The sequence below is a fragment of the Scyliorhinus canicula genome, chromosome 4 (assembly GCF_902713615.1).
Source record: "Scyliorhinus canicula chromosome 4, sScyCan1.1, whole genome shotgun sequence".
Lineage (NCBI taxonomy): Eukaryota > Metazoa > Chordata > Chondrichthyes > Carcharhiniformes > Scyliorhinidae > Scyliorhinus > Scyliorhinus canicula.
The window spans coordinates 206,336,268-206,363,361 of record NC_052149.1 but is presented as its reverse complement, the minus strand read 5'-3'; the positions used below and the strand labels follow the sequence as shown (position 1 = coordinate 206,363,361).

At 47.5% G+C, this 27,094-nt stretch overlaps 1 protein-coding gene across 2 annotated transcripts in view; it reads left to right on the top strand.

Annotated features, from left to right (window-relative positions):
• Positions 1 to 1,491: 1,491 nt before the first annotated feature.
• The window catches only part of LOC119965334 (solute carrier family 22 member 5-like), a 104,435-nt gene continuing 78,832 nt past the window's right edge, over positions 1,492 to 27,094 (top strand). For both annotated transcript variants that reach the window (XM_038795955.1, XM_038795954.1), the window contains exons 1-3: positions 1,492 to 1,948; positions 23,451 to 23,554; positions 26,637 to 26,791. In XM_038795955.1, the coding sequence (XP_038651883.1) occupies positions 1,559 to 1,948; positions 23,451 to 23,554; positions 26,637 to 26,791 (649 nt within the window). In that variant the 5' untranslated portion in view covers positions 1,492 to 1,558. The remainder of the gene's footprint in view (positions 1,949 to 23,450; positions 23,555 to 26,636; positions 26,792 to 27,094) is intronic.

Here is a 27,094-nt window from a genome sequence, read left to right as displayed (position 1 = left end):
GATCCTATTTTCCATGTTTCCATCACTGACACATTCCCACCTGTTCTCTACTGTATCACAGACATTCCCATTTGTTCTTTCTGCCTCCTGCCCTTTCCACTGTTTTCAAACTGTGACATTTCTATTTCAGTTTTGATGAAAGCTCATTGACCTGAAATATTGGGAGGGATTCCGCGCCCCCCCCCCCCCCCCCCCCCCCCAGGCATGTGTTTCTCGGCAGCGGAATTCTCTCTTCCCGCCGCTTATCAATGGGATTTCCCATTGACGCTGCCGGGAGACCCACGGGTGGGGGTGCGTTGTGGCAGGAACAGAGAATCCCAACAGCTGGAGAATTCCCGTGTATAACTCTGTGGGCGCGATTCTCCGCCCCCCACGACGGGTTGGAGAATAGCGGGAGGGCCTTCCCGACATTTTTCCCGCCCTCCCGCTATTCTCCCCCCCCCCCCCCCCCGCCCAACTCCCGACACGAATCGCTGCCGCTGTTTTTTTACGGCCGGCAGCGATTCACAGCTGATAGATGGGCCGAAGTCCCAGCCCTTTACGCTGTTTTTACGAACGGCAAACACACCTGGTCTGGCCGTTCGTAAAAACGGCGGGAACAACTCGCTTTTTATAACCATGGCACCGATTGGCACGGCAGTACCACGGCCGTGCCAAGGGTGCCATGGGCCCGCGATCGGTGGGCACCGATCGCGGGCAGCGGGCCCGATGCCCGCGCACTATTTCTCCTTCCGCCGCCCCGCAGTATCCATTCGCGGGGCGGCTGAGGGGCATCCCGGCCCGCGCATGCACGGGTTTCACGCAAATACGCGATGACGTCATCCGCGCATGCACGGGTTGGAGTCTTCCAATCCGCGCGTGCGCGGCTGACGTCATATGACGCGTCAGCCGGCGCTAACTCCGGCAAGCGGGCTTAACGAAATTCGTTAAGACCGTGATGCCGGAGCTTACGGCGTCGGGCTGCTAGCCCCGACCGGGGACCAGAATCGGTTCCCGGTCGGGAAGGGGCGCGCTGGCGTCAAACCCGCCCGGGTTTGATGCCAGCCTTACGATTTCTCCCGTTTTGGGAGAATCGCGCCCTGTTTCTCTCTCCACAGATGCTGTCAGACCTGCTGATTAATTCCAACAATTCTCGTTTTTTCTCCACTTCAGCTTTCCAGCATCTGCAGGATTTTGCTGTTGTGAAAGTTTGCAATAAATAAATTAATGGCCAAAAGCTCAGAAAGGGAGACTTGAAAACAATTTCGATGTTTCTCCTGGGAAACCATCAGAAATAGTAAACACAGGATAAGAAAGGCTCAAGTTCAACCAGAACCAATCACTTTATCTACCTGTGAACAATGTGACGCCGTTCACAAGGACATCTGAGACTTTGAACAGCAATCTACCAAATGCTGTCCCATTTGGGAGGAGCTCTGGGGGCCGGAAGATTGGATAGGTGGATTTAATCACCTTTTGGAATAACTCCAGGCTGTGGTTACGCTCCGCCCCCGAAGGTAAATTGCTGCAGTTTGAGGGAGGTCAGTCAGTCGCTGTCAGTCCTCCCGCTCTCACTAACATGCGGGATTACGATGAAATCACCGCTTTCCTGGGAGAATGGGGACCCTTCCAGAAAATGATCTTCTTCCTTTTGAGCGTCAGCATCTTTCCCAACGGTTTCTGCGGAATGTCCATAATTTTTGTTGCGGATATTCCGGAACATCGCTGTTTAATTCCCGGGAATCTCAATCTGAGTGAAGCGTGGCTGAATCGGACTATCCCTCTGGAACAAGAAAGAGGCAAACTCCAGCACAGCCAGTGCAGACGGTACCGGTTGGATGTGATCAGGAATCTTTCAGCGACGTTTGCCGACCCAGATTCCATCAATATGTCTGAGGTGGAACAGGAGCCCTGTTTGGATGGTTGGGAGTACAGTAAGGATCAGTACATCTCCACCATCGTCAGCGAGGTAAGTGGCTGAAGGAATAGTCATTACACTTCAAATATGAACAGGCAGGTGCAATTCTTTATTTTCTGTGGTCTCGGGCCAGATATATGTTAATATTTAACTTCAGCATCATTGCCTGTCCAAGCATTCTTGGTTTGAATATAACCCCTGTCTCCTTTGAACTCAATATTATGTCTCCTCCTGCAGTTTTTAATTGTGCAGCATTGTGTGTTAATCGTGCCTTCGATCCCTGACTCAACAGGTTCAAATTCTCGTCCTGCAGAACAAGCTCGGCTGGTACTCCAGTGCAGAATGTAGTCAATGTTCAGCTGGTCGGACATTCGGAAGGAAAATTCAACCAAGCGTCTATTTGCCCTCTCAGATGGACGTTTACTGTAATTGACACATACTGTGCTCTAAATCACAGACCACAAGGACTACAATAAAGAACAGTTTATTCTATAGCTCAACAACTGCTTCAACACTGGTGCTCTGCCTGCGCTCCCAGGGCTAACTGCTGGTCCCTGCTCAGGACATGTGTCCTTCTATTTAGTGGCATGATCACCTAATCGTATGGCCACTTGGTCTACATCTTCCCTGTTTAGTTGAGACACCCAGGCCGGGATTCTCCTATCCCGCGGCAAAGTTCTGATGCCGGTGGTGCGAGCCACTTCGGCATCAAAGGGCCTCCAGGCCCAGGTATTCACCCCTTCCGAGAGGGCTAGTACGGTGCTGGAGTGGTGTCCGCTGCTCCAGTGCGCAAAAGCCAGTGCACCAAGGCTGGTGCAGGTCCGTGCTTGAGCGTAGTTTCCCGTCTCCGTGCCAGCCCCTGGGCAATATGGCGGAGCCCTACAGGGGCCCGGCACGGAGGAACATAGGCCCCCCACGGAACTAGCCCGCTCACCAATCGGTAGGCACCGATCACGGGTCAGGTCACCGTGGAGGCCCCTCCCAGAGTTGGGTCCCCCCGCCACCCCACCAGGACGGCCCCCGCAGCCAGAACTCCGAGGTCCCACCAGGTGGGACCGTACGTAACCCATGCTGGTGGGACTCGGTGGGCACTCGGCCCATTGAGGGCCGGACAGGGGGCTGCGTTCAATGGCTCCCAACTGGCGTGGCGGCGATCCCGAGGGCGCCCGATAATCGGCACCAGAGAATATGGGGGCCGGCGTTGGAGTGGCGCGATTCGCGCACTCCCCCGGCGATTCTCCGACCCGGCACGGAGTTGGAGAATCCCTGCCCCAGTGTCATGAGATGTTACAGTGCACACAACAGTAAACTATGCACAGGCCATTATGTAGCATACAAGTTGAACAAAATAACAATAATCAACCATTTTCATGTCCAGTGAGTGTGGTGAGATAACCACTGTAGTTATGTGTACTGCAGTAGGGGGATGTATGCCTGTACCTGTAATCCAGGTTCCTCCGGTCAGCCCCTGCCGGCTAGCTCCGCCCACAGGGAGCTTATGTATAAATGTATGAGAGCTGCTCAGACCCTCAGTCTACAGTTGCGGATGGAGGGACAACATCGTACAGCAATAAAGCCTCTATTGTACTAGTCTCTCGGCTTTGAGTATAATTGTTAGCGCCACAGTGAGGCACAGATTAAGCTCTTGAAACTGTTGCATAGCTCATTACCTCTGCTTACCTCCTCACCCCTTAATAAAATAAAGTAATATTTGTGGTCTTTTGAGCCATTTTAGAGAAATTAGCATTTTGGAGGAGTTTAAAAATTCAATTCCTGATGTAGTGAGAACTCATGTGGAAGAACAGAGGCTTAAAGCTACGAGAAATGGCAGATGATTATGAATTAGTTCATAAATCAAAGTTTGGTTTCCAGCATCAGTTTCAGCCTGTGAGGGAAAGAAACTGGGGAAAAGAAAAATACTCAGGTGGTAAAGGTAAAGGGGATCGGATGGGAGATAATAAGGATAATGCACATCGGATTAAGAAATAAATCCAGCGGGGTCCTCTTCCAGTTCGTGAGCGGAGCGGTCGCAAAGAAAAGGGCTCCCGCAGGTCCACAAAGTCAGGGCTTTTTTCAGGGGGTCTCCGTAAGGGGATAAAAAATTCAAAGTTTCGCAAAAGTGGGAGCAGGGGAACTGGGCCCTCGGGAGCGGAGCGATCCGGCGACAGCGGCAAACCCCACACCCACGGCAGCAGAGCGCAGGGCAGGATCGGAGCGGCAGCCTGAACCGAAGCAGGGCCGAACCTGTAGAGAGGAAGGAATGGAGGAGCGACCAAACGACCCCCCCCCCCCCCCCACCCCCACAGCAGGAGAGTGCAGGGTGCGACAAGCGGCGGCCTGGACCAAGCAGCGGGGACCGACCCACCCCCCGGCAACCGGCAGTGACCACCATGAGGCAAGAGCAAAGAGGCCTCTATCTCTCTCTCTCTCTCTCGACCCTGGGTGAGTGAGGGAAAAGGAAGGAAAAAAGAACTTTTGCAAAAACAAAACTCTGAAAAGATAACTTTTAAAGAGAGGGGGGGAAAAAATGTTTTAAAAATTTTTCTTTTTGGCACTTTTTTTTTCTCACCCAAAACAAGTTCACCTGAGAAGAGTTTTATAAAAGAGGAAAAATAAAGTGGTAAAGGAGAGAAGGGAGGAGAGAAGAAAAAGGGAAGAAACAAAAAAAAAATAGGGGGCGGAAAAAGGGGGGGAAAAAAGGAAAAAAAAAGAAAGGGAAGGGGGAAAAAAATGCCAGAAGGGAGCCAGAGCAGAGGGAGAAGGGGAACCAAAGGCAGACGGGGCAAAGGGCGAGCCAGCTCAGATGAGCTAATCAGCGCACAAAGCAGCAGAATGGAAGTATCGCCGCATCAAAAAGAGCTGGACAGACAGGTGCACTCTCCCCCGGGGCCAGGGGGGAGCTGGAACTGGAAGGCAGCCTTTGCCGATGCGCTGAGGGAACATCAGCAGGTAAACAAGGCAGAGGCGAGGGCAGACATAGAGGCCGCAGTGCAGGCAGCAATGGCCAAGGCCCTGACACAGGTTCAGCATGCCCTGGGCAGAGCAGAGGAGAAATTGGATGCCCAAGGGGAGAAACTGGAAGCCCAAGAGACGACCATTAAGGAGCTGGGGAAAGCAGCGACTGACATGAGCGACCTTATCACGACCCTGGAGAGGGAGGTGACGAGACTGGGCACAACACAGGGGTGCCTGAAGGGCAGAGTGGATGACCAGGAAAACCGTTCGAGAAGGCAAAATGTCAGGATAGTGGGCCTGCCAGAAGGGATCAAGGGTAGAAACCCCACGACATACGTGGCCGAGATGCTGGGCAACTTAATGGGGAGGAAAACCTTTCCCAACCCACCAGAAATGGACAGAGCACACCGGAGTCCAAGGCAGGAGACCACCCGAGAGCAGTTATAGCTATATTTGAACCGGTACCAAGATAGGGAAACAATCCTGCGCTGGGCCAGGAAAAATAGAGCCTGCAAATGGGAAGGACACGCCATTAGAATTTACGAGGACATTGGGGCAGATCTAGCCAGGGCAGAGTTCAATAGAGCGAAAGCAGCTCTTCACAAGAGCAACGTGTGTTTTGGTATGCTATACCCAGCGAAACTCTGGGTCACATACCAAGAAAGAGAATACTTCTTCACAGCCCCCGCCGAAGCAAACAGGTTTGTCGAGGAACACGGGCTGGAAAGCCACCAGCGAATGTAGAAATGAGGGGCCACTGGCAAGGGGCAACAACACGCCGACGGAGGGGAGGGGTGAGGCAACGCCAGGCCCCCCCACCCCACCATGGCGAGAGCACCCTGAATAAAGAGCAAACCACTGCCCGAGGGACCGCTTCAGGTGGGAGGCCAGGCCCTAGCACAAGGGAACGAGAGTAGCGGAGAAGGGAGAGCAAGCAAGAGGAGTGCAGGGCAGGATAGGGGAATAGCGGGCAGAAAACCACAGAGGCCGGGCAGGGGAGAAGCGAGACAGTAACTCCCGAGAGGGGGGGCCACCGTACTAGCAGGAAAGCCAGCACCGGGGGCACGCAACAAAGCAGGGCCGCAGCGCGCCCCCAACAGGGGGGAAGGCACCAGGCAGGGGGTGGGGGGACCACCCAACAGAGATGGGAGAGCAAACAGGGACAGGAAGAGGGGAAAGAGGGACAAAGGAGGGGTATACGGGAGAGGGGGGAAAAGGAGAGACCGGGTTGGGGGTGAGTACACAGGGAGGGAGAGACCGGGGAGGGGGGATGCAGGGAAGGAGGGACAAACAAGGCTAGAAAAGGAATAGGGCTACAAAGTGCCACAACCAAGGGCTTGAAACAAGGAATCGCTGCAAGCACCCACCCAGTACGGTCTCTGGGCAAGAGATAGGGAGGAAAGGGTGCCTAGGCAGCAGCTGGTCGACTCTATACTGGAGGTAGGCCGTAAATACTCCGAGGCCCCGACTGTAGAGCTCCTGGCGGAGAGGAAAGAGCTACAAAGGAACTTTGATCTGCTCTCCACCAGGAAAGCAGTGCACCAACTCCGCCAGGCATGTGGGACCCTGTACGAACACGGAGACAAAGCCAGCCACCTGCTGGCACACCAGCTGAGAAAGCAGGCAGCCACCAGAGAAATAGCACAAATCAGGGATACCAGAGGCACGTTAGAAACAGAACCAGAAAAGATTTATAAAACCTTTAAGGCCTTCTACCAAGGGCTGTACACCTCAGAGTCCCCAAGGGCGGAGTCCGGGATGAAATGGTTCCTTGATGGACTGGACATTCCAGTCGTGGGGGAGGGCAGAAAATGGGGTTTGGAAGCACCACTAGCACTGGGAGAGATCATGGACAGCATTAGCTCCATGCAGGCGGGGAAGACGCCAGGACCAGACGGATTCCCGGCAGACTTCTACAAAAAATTTGAGACAGCGCTGGCCCCGCACCTGCGGGAGATGTTCACAGACTCACTAGCTAGGGGCACACTGCCACCCACGCTAGCACAGGCCTCAATCTCGCTGATACCTAAGAAAGACAAAGACCCAACGGAATGTGGGTCATACAGACCCATCTCACTGCTGAACGCAGACGCCAAAATGCCGACCAAAATCCTAGCTAAAAGGCTAGAAGACTGTGTACCTGAGGTGGTCACAGAGGACCAGATGGGCTTTGTCAAAGGTAGACAGCTTACCTCGAACATCAGGCGCCTGCTGAACGTGATAATGACCCCCTCCGGGGTAGAACACCAGATGTGATGGTCTCCCTAGATGCAGAAAAAGCCTTCGACAGAGTCGAATCGAAATACCTCATAGAGGTACTGGAGCGGTTCGGGTTTGGGACAGGGTTCACCGCTTGGGTAAAGCTCCTATACAATGTTCCCATGGCGAGCATACGGACCAACAATACCAACTCCCAATACTTCCAGCTGCACAGGGGCACCAGACAAGGATGCCCACTGTCCCCGCTGCTGTTTGCACTAGCAATCGAACCACTAGCAATCGCGCTCAGGGCAGCAAAAAGCTGGAGGGGAATCTAAAGGGTGGCAGAGAGCACAGAGTCTCACTCTATGCAGATGACCTGCTCCTCTACATCTCGGACCCACAGAGCAGCATGGGCGGAATCATTGCGCTAACGGGACTGCCGTTTAAACAAACCCGACACAAATTCCGCTACCTGGGGATCCAAATAAACCATGACTGGAGAGGGATCCACAAATGGAACATCACCAGTCTGTTGGAGGAAGTAAAAAAGGACCTGCAAAGATGGAACACACTCCCACTCTCCCTCATGGGGAGAGTCCAGTCGATCAAAATGAACGTACTGCCCAGGTACCTCTTCCTACTTAGATCCATTCCGATCTACATCCCCAAGGCCTTTTTCAAAGCGCTGGACAAACTAATCATGGCATTCTTATGGTGGGGGGGGGGGGGGGGGGGGAATGCTGGGATCCCAAAGAAGGTCCTACAAAAAACAAAATTCATGGGGGGGCTAGCCCTCCCAAACCTACAATTCTACCACTGGGCGGCGACAACCGAGCGAATAAGGGGATGGATCAAGGAGCCAGAAGCCGAGTGGGTGCGCGCGGAAGTGGCCTCCTGCATGGGGACCTCCCTCCGGGCCCTCGCCACAGCAGCACTCCCATCCCCACACAAAAAAACACTCCAGTAGCCTGGTGGTGATAGCCACCCTCCAATCCTGGAACAAACTACGGCAGCAATTTGGCCTGACCAAAATGTCTGACAAAGCTCCCATCTGCAACAACCATAGGTTCACACCAGCACTGACTGACGCCACCTTCAAAAGGTGGAGACAGGACGGGGGGACACTGACAGTCAGGGACCTTTTCCACGGACGGCAGGATCGCAACACTGGACGAACTGACAGAGAAATTCCAGCTAGCTGGGGGAACGAGCTAAGGTATCTACAGCTCAAAAACTTCCGACGAAAGGAGACAAGAACGTACCCACAACCGCCACGACAGACATTACTGGAAGAACTCCTGGACGCAAGCATACTAGACAATGGAAACTGTAGCGACATGTATGACTGACTGATAGAAAGGGCCGACACCGTACTGGACACAACAAAAAAGAAATGGGAGGAAGACCTGGGAATTGAGATAGGATGGGGACTCTGGAGCGAAGCACTGCATAGGGTCAACTCCACCACCACGTGTGCAAGGCTCAGCCTGACGCAACTAAAAGTGGTACATAGAGCCCACTTAACAAGAACCCGTATGAGTAGGTTCTTCCCGGAGGTGGAGGATAGATGTGAACGGTGCCAAGGAGGCCCGGCCAACCACGCCCACATGTTCTGGTCTTGCCCCAGACTTGTGGAGTGCTGGACAGCCTTCTTTGAGGCAATGTCCAAAGTGGTGGGGGTGAGGGTGGAGCCATGCCCGAAAGTGGCGGTCTTCGGGGTCTCGGACCAGCCAGATCTATTCCTAGGGAGGAGGGCGGACACACTTGCCTTTGCCTCCCTGATCGCCCGCCGTAGAATCCTGTTTGGCTGGCGGTCAGTAGCACCACCCAGAGCTGCAGACTGGCTGTCCGACCTCCTGGAATCTCTCCAAATGGAGAAAATCAAATTCGCCATCCGAGGGTCAGACGACAGCTTCCACAGAACGTGGGAGCCATTCACCCCAAATTACACAAAACCATTCAAGGTGTCTAACGTTGAGAGTTATGTTGGCACAGTGCTGTGCTCTTGTAAGAAGGTGACAAAGGAATAGAGCAGTTTATTGGGTATTTTTCAAAAAAATTAAATGATCAGGAAGTATTCAACAATTGAAAAGTTTATTATTACAGCCATTTAATTTAAAACTTATACACGTGGCAGGACGAGAAAATATGATAGCCGATGCTTTGTCACGAATGTGATGAAGGGAAGCAGGTTCGCTGGTGGAAGACAAAGAACTAAAATGGACTGAATTATTGGAATTGTTTCCCTGTTGTAATGTTTTTACATGTATGTTTATTGTCTTGTGTTAGGAATCGGCAAGTGAAAAGGTGAAAAATGAAATCATCTTTGAAGTTGATGGTTTATTTTTTTCTTGGGGGGAGGTGTCATGGGAGTACCCCTTCAGAAAGGTTTATCTTATCACATGGCTTTGGTGATGTTATTTTTGTGGGTGGAGCTGAGCTGTGGCTACAAGTTTTACTTTTAATTTGACTGCTGTGCACCCAGGGAGAAAGAAATGTTTTGTTCCTGTCTCTCTGTTTTCATTTTAAATATCTGTTCCAGTAAAAATCACCTTGGTGGTGGATTGACTGCTTGCCAAGTCTCTCGAACTGATATCATGGGCTCTGCCACAGAACATAAAGAGAAAGCCCTGGGTAGTCCATCAGACCAGGGTTGTTTTGGTTTGTCCAAAGTCTGTAGTTTAAGCAAAGTAGTGTGTCAGCAGTCAGTAGATCCGGAATTAAAAAGGAAATCCAGAACAGACAAAGGTTTTACAACAGTATCCCAACAATAACTATGTCTTCCTCATGATGTGCCTGATCTGAAGACTGTGGAGAGGATATCGGCCAAGTACACTTTGGTGAGCACTTTGGTGATAGTGATCACAACTCGGTTATGTTTACTTTAGCAATGGGCAGGGATAGGTATATACCGCAAGGCAAGAATTATAGCTGGGGGAAAGGCAATTATGATGCTATTCGGCAAGATTTAGGATGTATACGATGGGGAAGGAAACTGCAGGGGATGGGTACAATCGAAATATGGAGCTTTTTCAAGGAACAGCTACTGCGTGTCCTTGATAAGTATGTACCTGTCAGGCAGGGAGGAAGTTGTCGAGCAAGGGAACCGTGGTTTACTAAGGAAGTTGAAGCACTTGTCAAGAGGAAGAAGAAGGCTTATGTTAGGATGAGACATGAAGGCTCAGTTAGGGCACTTGAGAGTTACAAGTTAGCCAGGAAGGACCTAAAGGGAGAGTTAAGAAGAGCGAGGAGAGGACACGAAAAGTCGTTGGCGGATAGGATCAAGGAAAACCCTAAGGCTTTCTATAGGTATATCAGGAACAAAAGAATGACTAGCGTAAGATTAGGGCCAATCAAGGATAGTAGTGGGAAGTTGTGTGTGGAATCAGAGGAGATAGGGGAAGCGTTAAATGGATATTTTTCATCAGTGTTTACACTGGAGAAAGACAATGTTGTCGAGGAGAACACTCAGGTTCAGTCGACCAGGCTAGATGGAATTGAGGTTCAAAAGGAGGAGGTGTTAGCAATTTTGGAAAATGTCAAAATAGATAAGTCCTCTGGGCCAGATGGGATTTATCCTAGGATTCTCTGGGAAGCCAGGGAGGAGATTGCAGAGCCTTTGTCCTTGATCTTTATGTCGTCTTTGTCGACAGGAATAGTGCCGGAAGACTGGAGGATAGCAAATGTTGTCCCCTTGTTCAAGAAGGGGAGTAGAGACAACCCTGGTAATTATAGACCTGTGAGCCTTACTTCGGTTGTGGGTAAAATGTTGGAAAAGGTTATAAGAGATAGGGTTTATAATCATCTTGAAAAGAACAAGTTGATTAGCGATAGTCAACACGGTTTTGTGAAGGGTAGGTCATGCCTCACAAACCTTATTGAGTTTTTTGAGAAGGTGACCAAACAGGTGGATCAGGGTAAAGCTGTTGATGTGGTGTATATGGATTTCAGTAAGTCGTTTGATAAGGTTCCCCACGGTAGGCTATTGCAGAAAATAAGGAAGTATGGAATTGAAGGTGATTTAGCGGTTTGGATCAGTAATTGGCTAGCTGAAAGAAGACAAAGGGTGGTGGCTGATGGCAAATGTTCATCCTGGAGTTCAGTTACTAGTGGTGTACCGCAAGGATCTGTTTTGGGGCCACTGCTGTTTGTCATTTTTATAAATGACCTGGAAGAGGGTGTAGAAGGATGGGTTAGTAAATTTGCAGATGACATGAAGGTCGGTGGAGTTGTGGATAGTGCTGAAGGATGTTATAGGATACAGAGGGACATAGATAAGCTGCAGAGCTGGGCTGAGAGGTGGCAGATGGAGTTTAATGCGGAAAAGTGTGAGGTGGTTCACGTTGGAAGGAGTAACAGGAATGCAGAGTACTGGGCTAATGGCAAGATTCTTGGTAGTGTAGATGAACAGAGAGATCTCGGCATCCAGGTACATAAATCCCTGAAAGTTGCCACCCAGGTTAATAGGGCTGTTAAGAAGGCATATGGTGTGCTAGCCTTTATAAGCAGGGGGATTGAGTTTCGGAGCCACAAGGTCATGCTGCAGCTGTACATAACTCTGGTGCGGCCGCACCTGGAGTACTGCGTGCAGTTCTGGTCACCACATTATAGGAAGGATGTGGAAACTTTGGAAAGGGTTCAGAGGAGATTTACTAGGATGTTGCCTGGTATGGAGGGAAGGTCTTACGAGGAAAGGCTCAGGGAATTGAGGTTGTTTTCGTTAGAGAGGAGAAGGCTGAGAGGTGACTTAATAGAGACATATAAGATAGTCAGAGGGTTAGATAGGGTGGACAGTGAGAGTCTTTTTCCTCGGATGGAGATGACCAACACGAGGGGACATAGCTTTAAATTGAGGGGTGATAGATATAGGACAGATGTCAGAGGCAGTTTCTTTACTCAGAGAGTAGTCGGGGTGTGGAACGCCCTGCCTGCAACAGTAGTAGACTTGCCAACTTTAAGGGCATTTAAGTGGTCACTGGATAGACATATGGATGAAAATGGAATAGTGTAGGTCAGATAGGCTTCAGATGGTTTCACAGGTCGGCGCAACATCGAGGGCCGAAGGGCCCGTACTGCGCTGTAGTGTTCTATGTTCTATGTTATGTTCTATACAGCGCCTTCCCACCTTTGTCGATGATGCTGTGATTATAACGTTGCAGCTCGAGCATCATGTGTTGCAGCTTTGGAGATGCATTGTGGAGAGGCTTTTTTAAGATAGTGGTGAATGGCTGATGATCTGTTTCAAGATCTGTAGGATGAACCTATGTGAAGTCATGTAATTTTTGACAAGCGGAGACGAAAGCAAGAATTTCCTTTTGAGTTTGTGCATGACTCGCATTGCCAGTGTGGGCTTCTGATGCAAAGGTTATTGGCGAAACATTCTGGATACAGATTGTGCCAATCTGGGGGTGCGTGCTGACAAAAGTATGGATGCTCGAATGCCAAAGTACTATTGCACCAGTGGGGCTGTGTGTGCCTGTTAGAATCGGTTGAAGACTGCTGTGCTTTTGTCGGCATCATTTGACGTCGTGGTGGAGACGTTGACAAAGAGGTCCAGTGACCTCACTGTAACACGAATGAACTGAGAAAGATAATTTGTCTGAACACAGAAGAGCTGTAAAATGTAAAGTGGCCTTGGGAAGAGCCAAGAATGGGGTGGTGGGCTGGAGGGGGTGAGAAGAGCCAATGTCAGGGGGGCCTGAGAGGTGTTGAAGCTGAGAAGGGGTCCTGAGAAGAGCTGGGTGCAAGTTGGACCCGAGTGTGAGGGTGGGTGAGGGTGAGAAAGTACGTGACAGTAAATGGTCCCATTAAAAACAACAAGAAGGTAAGGCCTGGAAGCATTTGTTGAATAACAGAACTTTTTATTATAATAAATGTAAATGTAGCATCGGAACATCTCTTATGTATATGTTTGGACATATATACCTTTGAACAATAATAAGCATTTTTCGTGGTTTAATTCTTCAATATAATAAAAAGGTTTCCCAGGGGTTCTTTCAGTACTCTTGGGAAGTCAAAAGCATCCAGCAGCTAGCTCCATGGAGCAGTCTTGAAGGACAGAGTACCAGAGCGGTGACTATAAAAATCTTACCTTGGGGATCTATGGCCTAGTTCCAGGGAGCAGTCTCTGAGCATGGAGTACCACCGCGGTGAGTGTAAAAACCTTACCTCATGGATCCATGGCCTAGTTCCAGGGAGGAACTCGGAGGGCGGAGTCCCAGAGTGGTAAGTATAAAAGCTTACCTCGGGGATCCATGGCCTAGTTCCAGGGAGCAATCTCGAAGCACAGAGTACCAGAGCGGTGACTATAAAAATCTTACCTCAGGCATCTATGGCCTAGTTCCAGGGAGCAGTCTCGGAGGGAGAGTACCAGCAAGGTGAGTATAGAAACCTTACTTTGGGCATCCATTGCCTAGTTCCAACGAGCAGTCTCGGAGGGCGGAGTGACAGTGTGGTGAGTAAAGAACCTTACCTTGGGGATCCGCGACCATGTTCCAGGTAGCAGTCTTGAAGGACAGGTACCAGTGCGGTGTATATGAAAACCTTACCTCGGGGATCCGTGGCCTAGTTCCAGGGAGCAGTCTTGAAGGACAGGTACCACGGCGGTGAGTATGAAAACCTTACCTTGGGGATCTGCAGCCTAGTTCTAGGGAGCAGTCTCGAAGGACAGTGTGTAGACTAAATTACCTCTGATGAAAAAAAACGGAAAAAGTCAATTCACAGGAATGCTGTGACCTGATTGGCTGGTAGAGAACTGCATTGAATTTGAAAATAAAATATTGATAAATTAATTAAATCCAAATAATTAACTAAGTGGAGGAGTAACTAAGCCAGGGGGAGGAGATTACTGTATTTGCATTTAATATTTATAGCAGAAAATTGCACTTGGGACCAAATAGTTAATAGTAACTTAATTTAGTCAGGATTCAATAAGTATTTTAAAAATTAATTTATCAATTGGTGCTAGAAATTTCAGGTCATAGGGTGCTTCACCTGTGAGATGTGGGATCAGCTGGAGCAGCAGTTGGGTGCATTTAGGAGCCTGCAGGTGGCTGAAAGCACCATGGACAGTTGTTTTATGAGATATGTTTACACCCAAGGTGCAGGCAGATAGATGGGTGACCATTAGAAGTGGCAGGCAATCAGTGCAGGAATCCCCTGTGGCTGTCCCCCTCGCTAACAAGTATACCGTTTTGGATACTGGTGGGTGTGATGGCCTATCAGGGGGAAACCACAGCAGCAGCTAGAGCAGTGGCATCGCAGCTGGCTCTGTTGTTCAGCAGGAAGGGACAAAACCCAGAAGTGCAATACTTATAGGGGACTCTATAGTCAGGGGCACAGATAGGTGCTTCTGTGGACATAAAAGAGATGGATGGTATGTTGTCTCTCTGGTGCCAGGGTCCAGGATGTCTCTGAATGGGCAGGGGGCATTCTGAATGGGGTGCGTGAACAGTCGGTGGTCATGGTACACATTGGTACTAACGACATAGGCAGGAAGAGTGACAAGGTCCTGCAGGGGGAGTTCAAGGAGTTTGGTAGTAAATTTAAAAAGTAGGACCTAAAAGTAGAGTTATAATCCCGGGATTACCCCCTGTGCCATGTGCCAGCTAGAAATAGGAGGATAGTACAGCTAAACACATGGCTGAACAGCTGGTGTAGGAGGGAGGGTTTCATATATCTGGATCATTAGGATCTCTTCTGGGGCAGGTGGGACCTGTACAAGAAGGACAGGAGGGGCACAAATATCCTGGCCGCCTGGTTTGCTAGCATCACTCAGGAGGGTTTAACCTAGTGTGGCGGGGGGTGGAAGCCAGAGCAGTAGGTTAGCAGGTAAAATAACTGAGGAGGAACTAGTGAATAGGCCAGTAAGACTGAGAGGAAGAGCAGGCAGGGAGATGTTGCTGAACACAGCAGGATTGGTGGTCTGAAGTGCATTTGTTTCAATACGAGAAGTGTAATAGCTAAGGCAACTGAACTTACAGCTTGGATTAATACTTGGAACTATGATGTTGTTCCGAATACAGAGACTTGGTTGAGGGAAGGACAGGATCGGAAGCTAACCATTTCAGAATTCGGATGCTTCAGGTGGGACAGAGGGGGATGAAATGGGATGGGCTGGTTGCATTACTGGTTCAGGAGAATATCACAGCTGTACTGCTGGAGGAAACCTCAGAAGGCTCATAGAGACAGGCAATATGGGTAGAACTCAGGAATAGGAAGTGTGCAGTCACAATATTTAGAAGTGCAGATATGTAGACAGATTTTGGAAAGATGTAAATGCAACAGGGATGTTGTGGTGGGTGATTATAACTTCCCCTAAATTGACTAGGACTCACTTAGTTCTAGGGGTTTGGATGGGGCTGAAATTATAAGGAGCATCTAGGAGGGCTTCTTGAAACAATTTGTAGGTAGTCCAACTAGGAAAGGGGCCGTACTGGACCTGGTATTGCGGAATGAGCCAGTCCCGGTGGTTGAAATTTCAGTAGGGCAGCATTTTGGGAACAGTGACCATAATTCAATAAGTTTTACAGAACTTGTGGATAAGGCTAAGAGTAGTTCTTGGGTGAAGGTGCTAAATTGGGGAAAGCTAATAATAATAATATTCGGCAGGAACTGAAGAATTTAGATTGGGGGCGGCTGTTTGAGGGTAAATCAACATTAGACATGTGGGAGTCTTTCAACTGTAAGTTGATCAGAATTTAGGACCGGCATGTTCCTATGAGGATGAAGGATACGTATCGCAAGTTTCAGGAGCCTTGGATGACGAGGGATATTGTGACCCTAATCAAAAAGAAAAAGGAAGTATACATATGGGCCAGAAGGCTAGGAACAGACAAACCCTTGAGGAATATAACGAAAGTAGGAAGGAACTTAAGCAAGTAGCCAGGAAGGTTAAAACGCGTCATCAAAAGTCATTGGCAAACAGGATTAAGGAGAATTACAAGGCTTTTTATATATAAAGAAGAGCAAGACGGCAGCCAGGGAAAGGATTGGCCCACTCAAGGACAGAGGAGGGAATCTATGCGTGGAGCCAGAGGAAATGGGCGAGGTACTAAATGATTACTGTGCATCAATATTCACCAAAGAGAAGGAATTGGTGAAGGATGAGTCCAGGGAAGAGTGTGTAGATCGTCTGGGTCATATTGATATCAAAAAAGGAGGCGGTGTTGGGCATCTTGAATAACATTAAGGTAGATAAGTCCCCAGGATCTGATGGGATCTACCCCAGAATACTGAGGGAGGTCAGCGAGGAAATTGTTGGGGCCTTGACAGAAATCTTTGTATCCTCACTGGCTACAGGTGAGGTCCCAGGCAACTGGAGAATAGCCAATGTTGCTCATTTTTTTTAAGGTGGGTAGCAAGGATAATCCAGGAAATTACAGGCCAGTGAGCCTTACATCAACGGTTGGAAAATTATTGGAGAGGATTCTTTGGGACAGGATATACTCACATTTGGAAACAAATGGACTTATCAGCGAGAGGCAGCATGGTTTTGTGAAGGAGTGGTCGTGTCTCAAAATTGATCGGGTTTTTTGAGGAAGTGACAAAGATGACTGATGAAGGATGGGGCAATGGATGTTGTCTCCATGAACTTCAGTAAAGCCTTTGACAAGATCCCTCACGGCAGATTGGTACAGAAGGTGATGTCACATGGGATCAGAGGTGAGCTAGCATGATGGATACAGAATTGTCTCGGTCATAAAAGGCAGACAGTAGCAGTGGGAGGGTTTTTTTCTGAATGGAGGGCTGTGAGCAGTGGTGTTCCGCAGGGATTAGTGCTGGGACCTTTACTCTTTGTAGTATTTATAAATGATTTGGAGGAGAATGTAACTGGTTTACTTGCTAAGTTTACGGACGATACAAAGACTGATGGAGTTGTGGTTAGTGATGCGGATCGTCAGAGGGTACAGCAGGATATAGATCGCTGGGAGACTTGGGCGGAGAAATGACAGATGGAATTTAATCCAGACAAATGTGAGGTAATGCATTTTGGAAGATCTAATACAGGTGGGAAGTATACAGTAAATGGCAGAATCCTTAGGAATATTGACAGGCAGAGATCTGGATGTACAGGTGCTCAGATCACTGAAAGTGTCAATGCAGGTGGATAAGGCAGTCAAGAAGGCGTACGGCATGCTTGCTTTCATCAGTCGGGGCATTGAGTATAAAAGTTGGGAAGTCATGTTGCAGCTATACAGTACCTTATTTAGGCCACACTTGGAATATTCTGGTCACCACACTACCAGAAGGATGTGGAAGCTTTGGAGAGGGTACAGAAGATATTTGCCTGGTCTGGGGGGTTATTAGCTATGAGGAGAGGTTGGATCAACTCGGATTGTTTTCACTAGACCAACGGAGGTTGAGGGGCAACCTGACAGAGGTTTACAAAATTATGAGTGGCATGGACAGAGTGGATAGAAGCTTTTTCCCAGTGTGGAAAAGTCAATTACTCGGGGTCATAGGTTTAACGTGCGAGGGACAAAGTTTAGAGGAGATATGCGAGGCACGTTTTTAACACAAAGGATGGTGGGTGCCTGGAACTCGCTGCTGGGGAAGGTAGTGGAAACAGATAGGATAGCAACATTAAAGAGGCATCTTGACAATACATGAAGAGGATGGGAATAGAGGGATACGGACCTTGGAAGTGTAGAAGGTTTTAATTGAGACAGGCATCATGATCGTGCAGGCTTGGAAGGCCGAAGGGCCTTTTCCTGTGCTGTACTGTTCTTTGTTAACTGTTCACTAGTCAATAATTCCAGCGGAAAAGTGTATTTGTGGATTGCCATGAGAACAGTTCTGATGTGTCCTTTGTTGATTAGCCTGTGCTAACCCACTTGTCAAGTTTCACACATAATGAACAACCAACTGGGTAAGGTAACAAGCAGAGTCTCGATTAGCATTGATTAGTGGTCCAGGATATTATAAGACAATCAATGATGGAAAAGCAAAGATTAATTGATTACAATATGTTTGAGAATGTAACTGATGATTATATGACTATGATATAAATATAGGTTGCCTGTGGAATATGATTCTCCCAATCTTGCTTCATTCACAATAGTTCTATTAGTGAATGCCAGTTAGCAATATTGACAATCTAGAGTTTTTTCTCCATTCTTTTCATGCAGTCTGAAAGTATTTCACTGCCTGCCTTAGAAATTTGACATGTAGTTTTTTTGTTCGTACAGAATCTGATTATTATTGAGAAAGGGGTTTTACTGCTGAAGGTTTTTATCTCGTAGTCATCAGGACAGGTGCCATGTACAATTACAGAATCACACCTGATATTAGACATTCTGTTCCATGTCTAACATTAGACATGATTTCACAATTGGACAGAGCTAGCTGAACAAACCCAAGCATGCTAAGAATTACACTAACAATCAATTTAAGATTATCGGTCGGGCTCGTAATGTGGCTTACGTAAGCTTGCTAATGAACACACATATTTATGCATAGGGGCCGATCCCCTGAAGACTAAAGGAAGAGATTCAGGCATTGGGCCTCTTTTGAATTAAGTAAAGTGTCATTCCTTGGTACATTCTCCATGACAATGCTTTGGCCAATCAGAAATGACTTGTCAACCAAGCAATGCTTTGGCCAATCAGAAATGACTTGTCAAGCAATCAGCACATTTTTCTCAAGTGTTAATTTTCTTACATATTTCTTTATGAGTGCAAGATGAAAACCTTTGACAACACTTCTCTTTTCTCAGCAATACACATGTAGTTTTATTCATTACCCTCAGTGGATGAAGTACATTTTGGCGATTCCGTGACAAGGTAAATTGTGCAGCGGCTTTTGGAATTTGAATCATTTTACATGCCCTTTCATATCCTTCATTGTGCGTCCGAAGGAGCTTTGAAGATAATGAATGGTTTTTGAATCATAAACACTGCTGGAATATAGATAAATGCGACAGTAATGTTCGACAAATGAGATGAACAACCAAAAAACCTGTTTTAGTAAAGCGGTTGAGGAATAAATGTGGCCAGAAACAATCCTACTGTTCTTGAAATAATTCCATGGAAATGTTTACATCAAGAGAGCAGAGAGGATTACATAGAATCATAAAAAATAGGAGCTGGGTAGCCCAGTCGGTCCTTTGAGCCTGCTCCATCATTAAATGTAATCATGGCTGACCATTTATCTCCATGCCATACTCCCACTCTCCCTCCATACTCCTTGATATCTTTAGTGTCAAGAAATCTTTATGTTTCCTTCTTGAATATGTTCAGTGATTTGGCCTCCACGGTCATATATGAAATCGAATTCCAGAATTCACCACCTTCTGGTTGGAGGAATTTCTCCTCATCACAGCCCTAAATGGTTTGCCAAGTATCCAGAGACTGCGTCTTTGTTAGATACCCCAACCGGGGGAAATGTCATCTCTACATACAATTGGTGTTACGATCCCAGTTGATGTTGTAACTGGACGGAAAGGTCCCAGAATGGAACCTTGGCTCAAAGGACCATGGGCGGGATTCTCCATTTCAGAGACAAAGTGCTTACGCCGGGTCAGAATCGGTGGATTTCTACGACAGAAAAATTGGCGTCGATCCCGGAGCAATTCAGGAACTGTTAATGGGTGAGGTAGCACATGACTGATCCAATGGAAAACGGTGTCAGATTCAACGGGGTCGGGATTGGCACTCAAAAGACTGACAAACTGCAGCCCATTCTTAGCACTTCACTCCTCCCACACACCCTCAACCCTGCCAACAAAATAGCACTAAGATGGCTGTAGGGCGACCTTCCCATTGATGGGTCAGCTGGGACCAGAGATTACCTAGGAGGGTGGCCTGGTGAACACCCATATAACCTGTGACACTAAGTTCACAGTAGGCTGTTAGCGGCGTGCACAGCCTCATGGTTGTCTTGTAGGCTGTGGCGATGGTGTTAGCCTGCCTGTCCACCCTGACCCCATGGTCCATCTCCTGGCCACCTTCCTGCTACTCCCCTCGAGCCTGGCAGAAGCCCCCCGACCATAGGCACAACTGTCAGCACACTATGTCGATGTTGCACACTTTCTGTAACCCCTCTCTCCTTCAGCAGCCACTGCACCTGTTCCACAAGTGAACTTCACCATCAGTGTAATTCCTCCTGGTGGAGGCCGAGCATCGCGGAGGCCCCGTAAAATACTGGGTCAGGCCGACTAATGATATGACAACAGCGTTTAATGTACGTGTGGAGTAGAACGCATTGACACCGCTGTCGAGGCACTCTGGCAGGCACCGGCCACGATTTTGGCCTCACGCCCAATTCTCTGCCCAATTGCCTTTTCTGAATCCGGTGTCGGGCGACGTAGAATCCCGCCCCAAGACTTTTGTTTTTCACTTGGACTATTTCATAATCACCAGCTAACTCTACTGCCTGTCTAGCAGTTTTAACCTTTTTGTTCCTCAAAAAGCATCCTGATAATCAAAGGAAGTGAATCTTTAATTCTTCCAAAGGAATAACCTCTCCAAGGGCTTCTTTAAAGCCCATATCCAACTGTCAGAATTTTTTTTTTTTACCCTCTCAAACTGAATATGAGTTTGTCCCAACTGTTTTCTTGCGTTTCAAATTTTTTTCCTTAATGTTTCAGAAGCCAACCAGCTGGGAATCGAACCTGGGACCCTGGTGCTGTGAAGCAACAGTGCTAGCCACTGTGCTGCTGTGATGCCCCCACTGTGCTGCCGTACCACCCAATTGGCTCTTTACCTCAAAACACTTTTCTTACTCTTCCTTGAATTGTTCTGAACAAGTCATTGGTCTCTATTTCACATTCTTTCTGTCCCAATTCCCTGGTTGTCTGGACTGTAATTTTAGGAAGCCTCCATCTTTTCAGCTCCTTTTTCCTGTCCAGCTTCTCCAGCACAGTGAAGGAAGTTCACTCCTTGCTGTCCTGTTCCCAACTGCAATATATCCAGCTAAAGTTAAAACCAATCCCCACGCCTATAAACACCTTTTCCAGAATTAATCTAATTATAGGTTTTACCCTTTCAGGCACAGAAGCATTAAATTAAACACACATAAAACTATATCTTATTTCAAATGTTTACCAATACAAATATAAATAACTTAAAACTACCTTTGTTTTCCTAACATTGGTCTAGTCCTGCCAGAATGTTCCATGTTTCAATGGGATCTCCTCTCATCCTTTTAAACTCCATTCAACACAAGCCTAATAATCGACCTGATCGCTCCTCATATGACAATCCTTGCTATCCAGGAATCACTGTTGAACCTTCGCTGCACTTCTGCTATGGCAAGTATATAAGGAAGAGACTAAAACTGCAGACAATACTTCAGCTATGGCCCTGTACAGCTGCAGTGACATGTCTTCCTCCTGTACTCAAATCCTTATGTGTGAAAAGACATTTGCCTTCATAACTACTTGCTGCACCTGCATGCATGTTTTCAATTGCTGGTGTACAGGGACATCCAGATCCCTTTGTACATTAACATTTCCCAATCAATTAGCATTTAAATAATGCTCTGCCATTCTGCTATTTCTAACAAAGTGGATAACATTCACATCATACTGTATCTGCCATTTATTTTCCCACTCACTCAACCTGTCTAAATAGCCGAGAAACCTCTTTAAATCCTCCTCACCACTCGCCCTACCACCTAGTTTGTGTCATCAGCAAACTTGATAATATTGCATTTGATTCCCTCATCTGACTTGTTGATATAGACTGTAGATAGCTGGCGCCCAAGTACTGAACTCTGCGGTATTTCATTAGTCTGCCACTCTGAAAAAGACCCATTTATTCAGAATCTCTGTTTCTTGTCTGCTAACAAATTCTCAGTCCATATCAGTATATTACGTCCAATCCCACGTGCTTTAATTTTGCACACCAATCTCTCATGAGGAATCTATACAAAATCTCCCTGAAAAACCAAATATACTACTTTCACTGGTTCTCCCTTATCTATTCTACTGGTTATGTCCTCCAGGATAGGCGGTGGCATAGTGGTATTGTTGCTGGACTAATAATCTGGGGACCTGGGTTTGAATCCCACCATGGCAGGCGATGGAATTTAAACTCAATAAAATATCTGGAATTTTAAAAAACGATTTTGCAAATCTGCATATTAGAGTGAAACAGCTAGTCTCTGGTGAGCAGTGCCCCTCGGTGCAAGAAACAGGACTAAATGCTGCCTTGGCGGCACGTTCCCCATTAAGTCTCCGAATAGAACCCGAGACCCAGTAGATAGTGTGGCGTCTCTCAGCGGCATGAGCGTGGGAAACGGCCAGCTAAAATGTGCTCATTGCCGGAATCTGTCCCTGTTCGGTTTGATCGTGCCCGTTGACTTTACCTAACCTCTGTGGTGATACGCCTGTTAACAATATCATAGTTGGATGGTGTGTGTCCGCCAACCAGCAGGTGATGGTACAGACACACCATGCAGTCTCAAGACCGTGGTCATGTGACCAGGGGCACCCATATAAGTGGAGACACATCCGACCAAAAGCAGATGGTTGTCTGAAATGGTAGTAAGACAGCACGGTGGCATGGTGGTTAGCATAAATGCTTCACAGCTCCAGGATCCCAGGTTCGATTCCCGGCTGGGTCACTGTCTGTGCGGAGTCTGCACGTCCTCCCCGTGTGTGCGTGGGTTTCCTCCGGGTGCTCCGGTTTCCTCCCACAGTCCAAAGATGTGCGGGTTAGGTGGATTGGCCATGCTAAATTGCCCGTAGTGTCCTAAAAAGTAAGGTTAAGGGTTGCTGGGTTACGGGTATAGGGTGGATACGTGGGTTTGAGTAGGGTGATCATGGCTCGGCACAACATCGAGGGCCGAAGGGCCTGTTCTGTGCTGTACTGTTCTATGTTTCTAAGACATACAGGTGAACAGTCGTGGAAGGTGCAGTTCCAGAGGAGTACAAAGAAACACCGTGATAACGTGCTCTGTAACAGATCGCCATCTTACCACCTGTGATTCAATAAAAATCCTGGTTTGGACAAGTCTACATATTTGGTGGATCCCTCAGAAAGGCATAGAAGACCAAACACACCAACCTCCTTGACATTTTTCAATTGTCCTGTTATCACATCCTTTACAATAGACAATTTTGCCTATCACTGATTTTCGGCTAACCAGACTGGCAGCTTAAAATCTGAGATGAAACACAGGGAGGGCCCTCTTGGTGCTGAAGTGAATTGTCAGCCTAGATTCACTACTGAAGCCTTCAGAATTGGATATGAACTCATTTACCTCTGGTCTACAGATGTAGAAAGTTGCCATAGATTTGAGGCTGACATAATAGTCGGTTTGGTGAGCCAAATAGACTTTTATTTTTGCAAATACAATTTCATCCATACTTGGGCCAATGTTGGCAAAATGATTTGTCCCTATTTTTATCTAATAACATATTTGTTATTTTTCATTTCTCTTTGCATTTCAGTGGGATTTGGTGTGCAACAATAACTGGAAAATACCGTTTTCTATGTCAACATTCTACATGGGAATACTGGTTGGGTCTTTTATTTCTGGACAATTATCTGACAGGTGAGATTTCCCTTCAGTCAACCCAGATAGAATGAGTCTTCATCCTAATTAACACTGCCAAAAAAGGGCTGTTGACAAGTGAGGAGGTTTTGTTAAATTGGGGATCATTGGTGTCGAGGTCTGAATTTAGGAAGCGTTACTTCACAGAAAGGGGAGTGGAAGTTTAGAACACTCTTCCGCAAACAGCAACTAATCCTTGATCAAATATTACATTTAAAACTGAGATTTACAGTTTTTCATTCAGCAGTGATATTAAGAGATATGAGACAAAGGTGGAGATATTAAATGGTGCAATAGATCAGCCAGAAACTCACTAAATATGTAGAACAAGCTTGAGGGGCTGAATGGCCTTCTCCTGTGACTATGATATTAGGAGGAAGAAGGACGAAGCCATCCTGGATGATGACATTACAAGAAGTCAATCTCTCAGCATTTCATCCAATTCAAATTCTGATGGAAACGTTCCCAGATTACCATTACCCCACATTGCCCCACCTCGCTGTTCTTCTGTGAGGTAAACCTTATCCAATAACATTTACAAAAATGCACTCTATATTCAACTTTTCACCTTTGAACTTTCCCTTAGTGGCTATCTTGTAGCACAGTGCTCCTTCCCTGTACTACATACAATGGCTGCATTACGGCCAATCGCAAGCAGCCAATTTAAAGTGGGGGAGACTGTTCCTTCATGGCTCCTCGAGCTGTTCTGGACTTGAGTCCAAGTTTCAGATTTCAGCACCTTGCCATGGGTGCGAACAGTCTGAGCTGACTCATTGACAAACAGCAAGGGTACGCATGAAATTGGAGTGGAGAAGTATAAATTATGTCTTTTTGAAAGAGGACCCGACGGCCGTTCCCAAGGATGATTGCTCAGCAGTATTTGTAATCTGCTGGAGCAGATTGCTGGATAGTTGTGAGACCCAGTTTGACCCTTTGAGCACTTTGATATCTGCAGCCAAGATGACATAAATTGAGTCTGCATACGTTAGGCACGGCTTGCAATGTAGCAGCATGAACCTCCTGATGTCAATCTGAACTTTCACTTCCTTAGGTGGCTTTTGTCTGTGCGACAACGGAAGCTGAGAGATCAGTCATCCGACACTACATCAAGTGCTCTCAGGGAGTAGGCCACCATTTCCATGTTGAAATAATTGTCTCCAAATCTTGTGCGAAACCCCGTGGAAGTTGGAGCCAAACTACACCATATTCCTTGACAATGATAATAGACTCTGTGGAAGAACTCCGAATGCACCAAGCATCTCTTTGTGGATGTCCATTGGCCTCTTCCTGTATATCATCAATCAAAATCCTCAACTAAGTCGTCTGCAGCAGAATTTTCTGCAACCTCACCCTCTTGCTTGTAGTTTATCCACACCAGCAACTACCTGTTGTTCCGATCTCTAGACTGCCCATTAAAGTACTACCTGACCTGGTGACTGTGAGTATCAGATTGAGTGATGGTGCTTCATTAGGTATCTGTTGTCTTTCATGGTGAGGTTCCACTGTTTGGCCAACTGGCAGTCATTGGACATCTGAAAGCAGAAATGCAAAAGGGGAAGGTTGGGGTGAGGGAAAGTGGCAGGGGTGGAAAGCAAGAGGGTTGTGATTGCATAATCTGTAACTTGTGCGTCATGCCAGATAACAAAATGTGGTTGGTGCATTTTGACTTCAAGGGATATTGGGATATCATGGGAAAGTGACATTCAGGCAGAAAATCAACCGTGATCTAATTGAATGGTGGAGCTGGCACGCCAACCTACTTCTGTTCCTATGCTCCTAACTTGAGAAACCGCATATAGCAGAAATATCCTACTTACTTTGGTGATACTGTTGCAATAAACTAAGTCTGTAATCATAGATCATAGAATTTACAGTGCAGAAGAAGGCCATTCGGCCCATCGAGTCTGCACTGACCCTTGGAACGAGCACCCTCCACTCTATCCCCATAATCCCACCTAAACGTTTTGGGCACTAAGGGGAATTTTAGCATGTCCAATCCACCTAACCTGCACATCTTTGGACTGTGGGAGAAAACCAGAGCACCCGGAGGAAACCCACGCATACACAGGGAGAAAATGCAAACTCCGCACAGGCAGTAATCCAAACTGAGAATTGAACCTGGGACCCTGGAGCTGTGAAGCGACTGTGCTAACCACTGCTACCGTGCTACCAGCCTAATAGTCTGCAGCACCGTCTTCCCTTTGGGAGATCAGCAGGCATAAGCCTGACCCCACAGGTTCTCTGTTGCTGCCTCTTGGATGTAACCCAAGCCACATGTAAGTAATGGAGGGTGGTGTTTCACAGGGTGGGAGTGTGGAGAGCGGGCTAGCTCTCAGTAGCCACCCCCCCCCCCAACCCGATCCCCTCAATCAGACACTGAGTGCCGATGAACGAGGAACCCAGTGCCCTCACCCTCCCTGCCTGCGAGATCACAAGCAACCTGGATGTTTGCATTTAATGCTCCATGTGTAACAATAGGCCCGCCCTCTGTTGGGTTAATACCAGTGCCAACAGGTAGAGGCCCTTAATTGCCCAGAAGGGCTCAATTGGTAACAAATTAAGAATGCCCCTGGCCTTCCCACCATTGACTTAATCAGGGTGAAGGTAGCAGATTCCCCACTTACGCCACCTGATTAAGTGCCATCCTTACCTCAAACCCGTCAGTAGGAAGAACATAAACCACCAGCCAAGGTCTCTTTGAGGGTTAGACATGTGGGAGCTCCTGGCATTATCTCCTGGCTTGTTTCCTCTTATACTTTTATTTTTGGAGGGAGCAAGCCTCAAGCAAACTGACCCCCAATCTCGGAGGTAAGACTGTGAACTTGCATCTGGAACATACGCAGGATCATAGATGTTCAATGTCATGTGACTTTATGTCAATCTAAAGGTAAGTGGAGACGTGTTTAACTGCACAATCCCTATGTAACTAAGAGAATATAGATATACCATGTATGCCAGTGTACCTGTATACATACAAAGATGTGCACGATTTAGCATGTGAGTAACTACATGCATATGGTTATATGTATCTTCAGCATACAGCAGTGTATAAGTTGACAAATTATTTGTTTCCGCTTTGCAGGTTTGGGAGGAAAGTAGTTATGTTTGGAACTTTGGCTGTACAAACTGCATTCGGCCTGATTCAAGCCTTCTCTCCAAACTGGGAGGTATTCTGCATTCTAAATTTCATTGTGGGCCTTGGAGCAATTTCAAACTATGTGGCTGCCTTTGTTCTTGGTAAGTATCTACTCCATGCAATAGCTTTATGAGTCCCTTTCTTGTTACTTTTGATGATCTTATCACTCTCATAGAATCCATAGAATTCCCACAGTGCAGAATGAGGCCATTTGGTGTATTGAGTCTCACCGACCTCCCAAAAGTGCACTCTAGCTGGGTCCACTCGCCCACCCTATCCCCATAACCCTGAGCATTGATCATGGTAAATCTACCCAACCCACATCTCTTTGGGTAACTGTCTGTGTGGAGTTTGTACGTTCTGATTGATTGATTGATATTTATTGTCACATGTACCAAAGTACA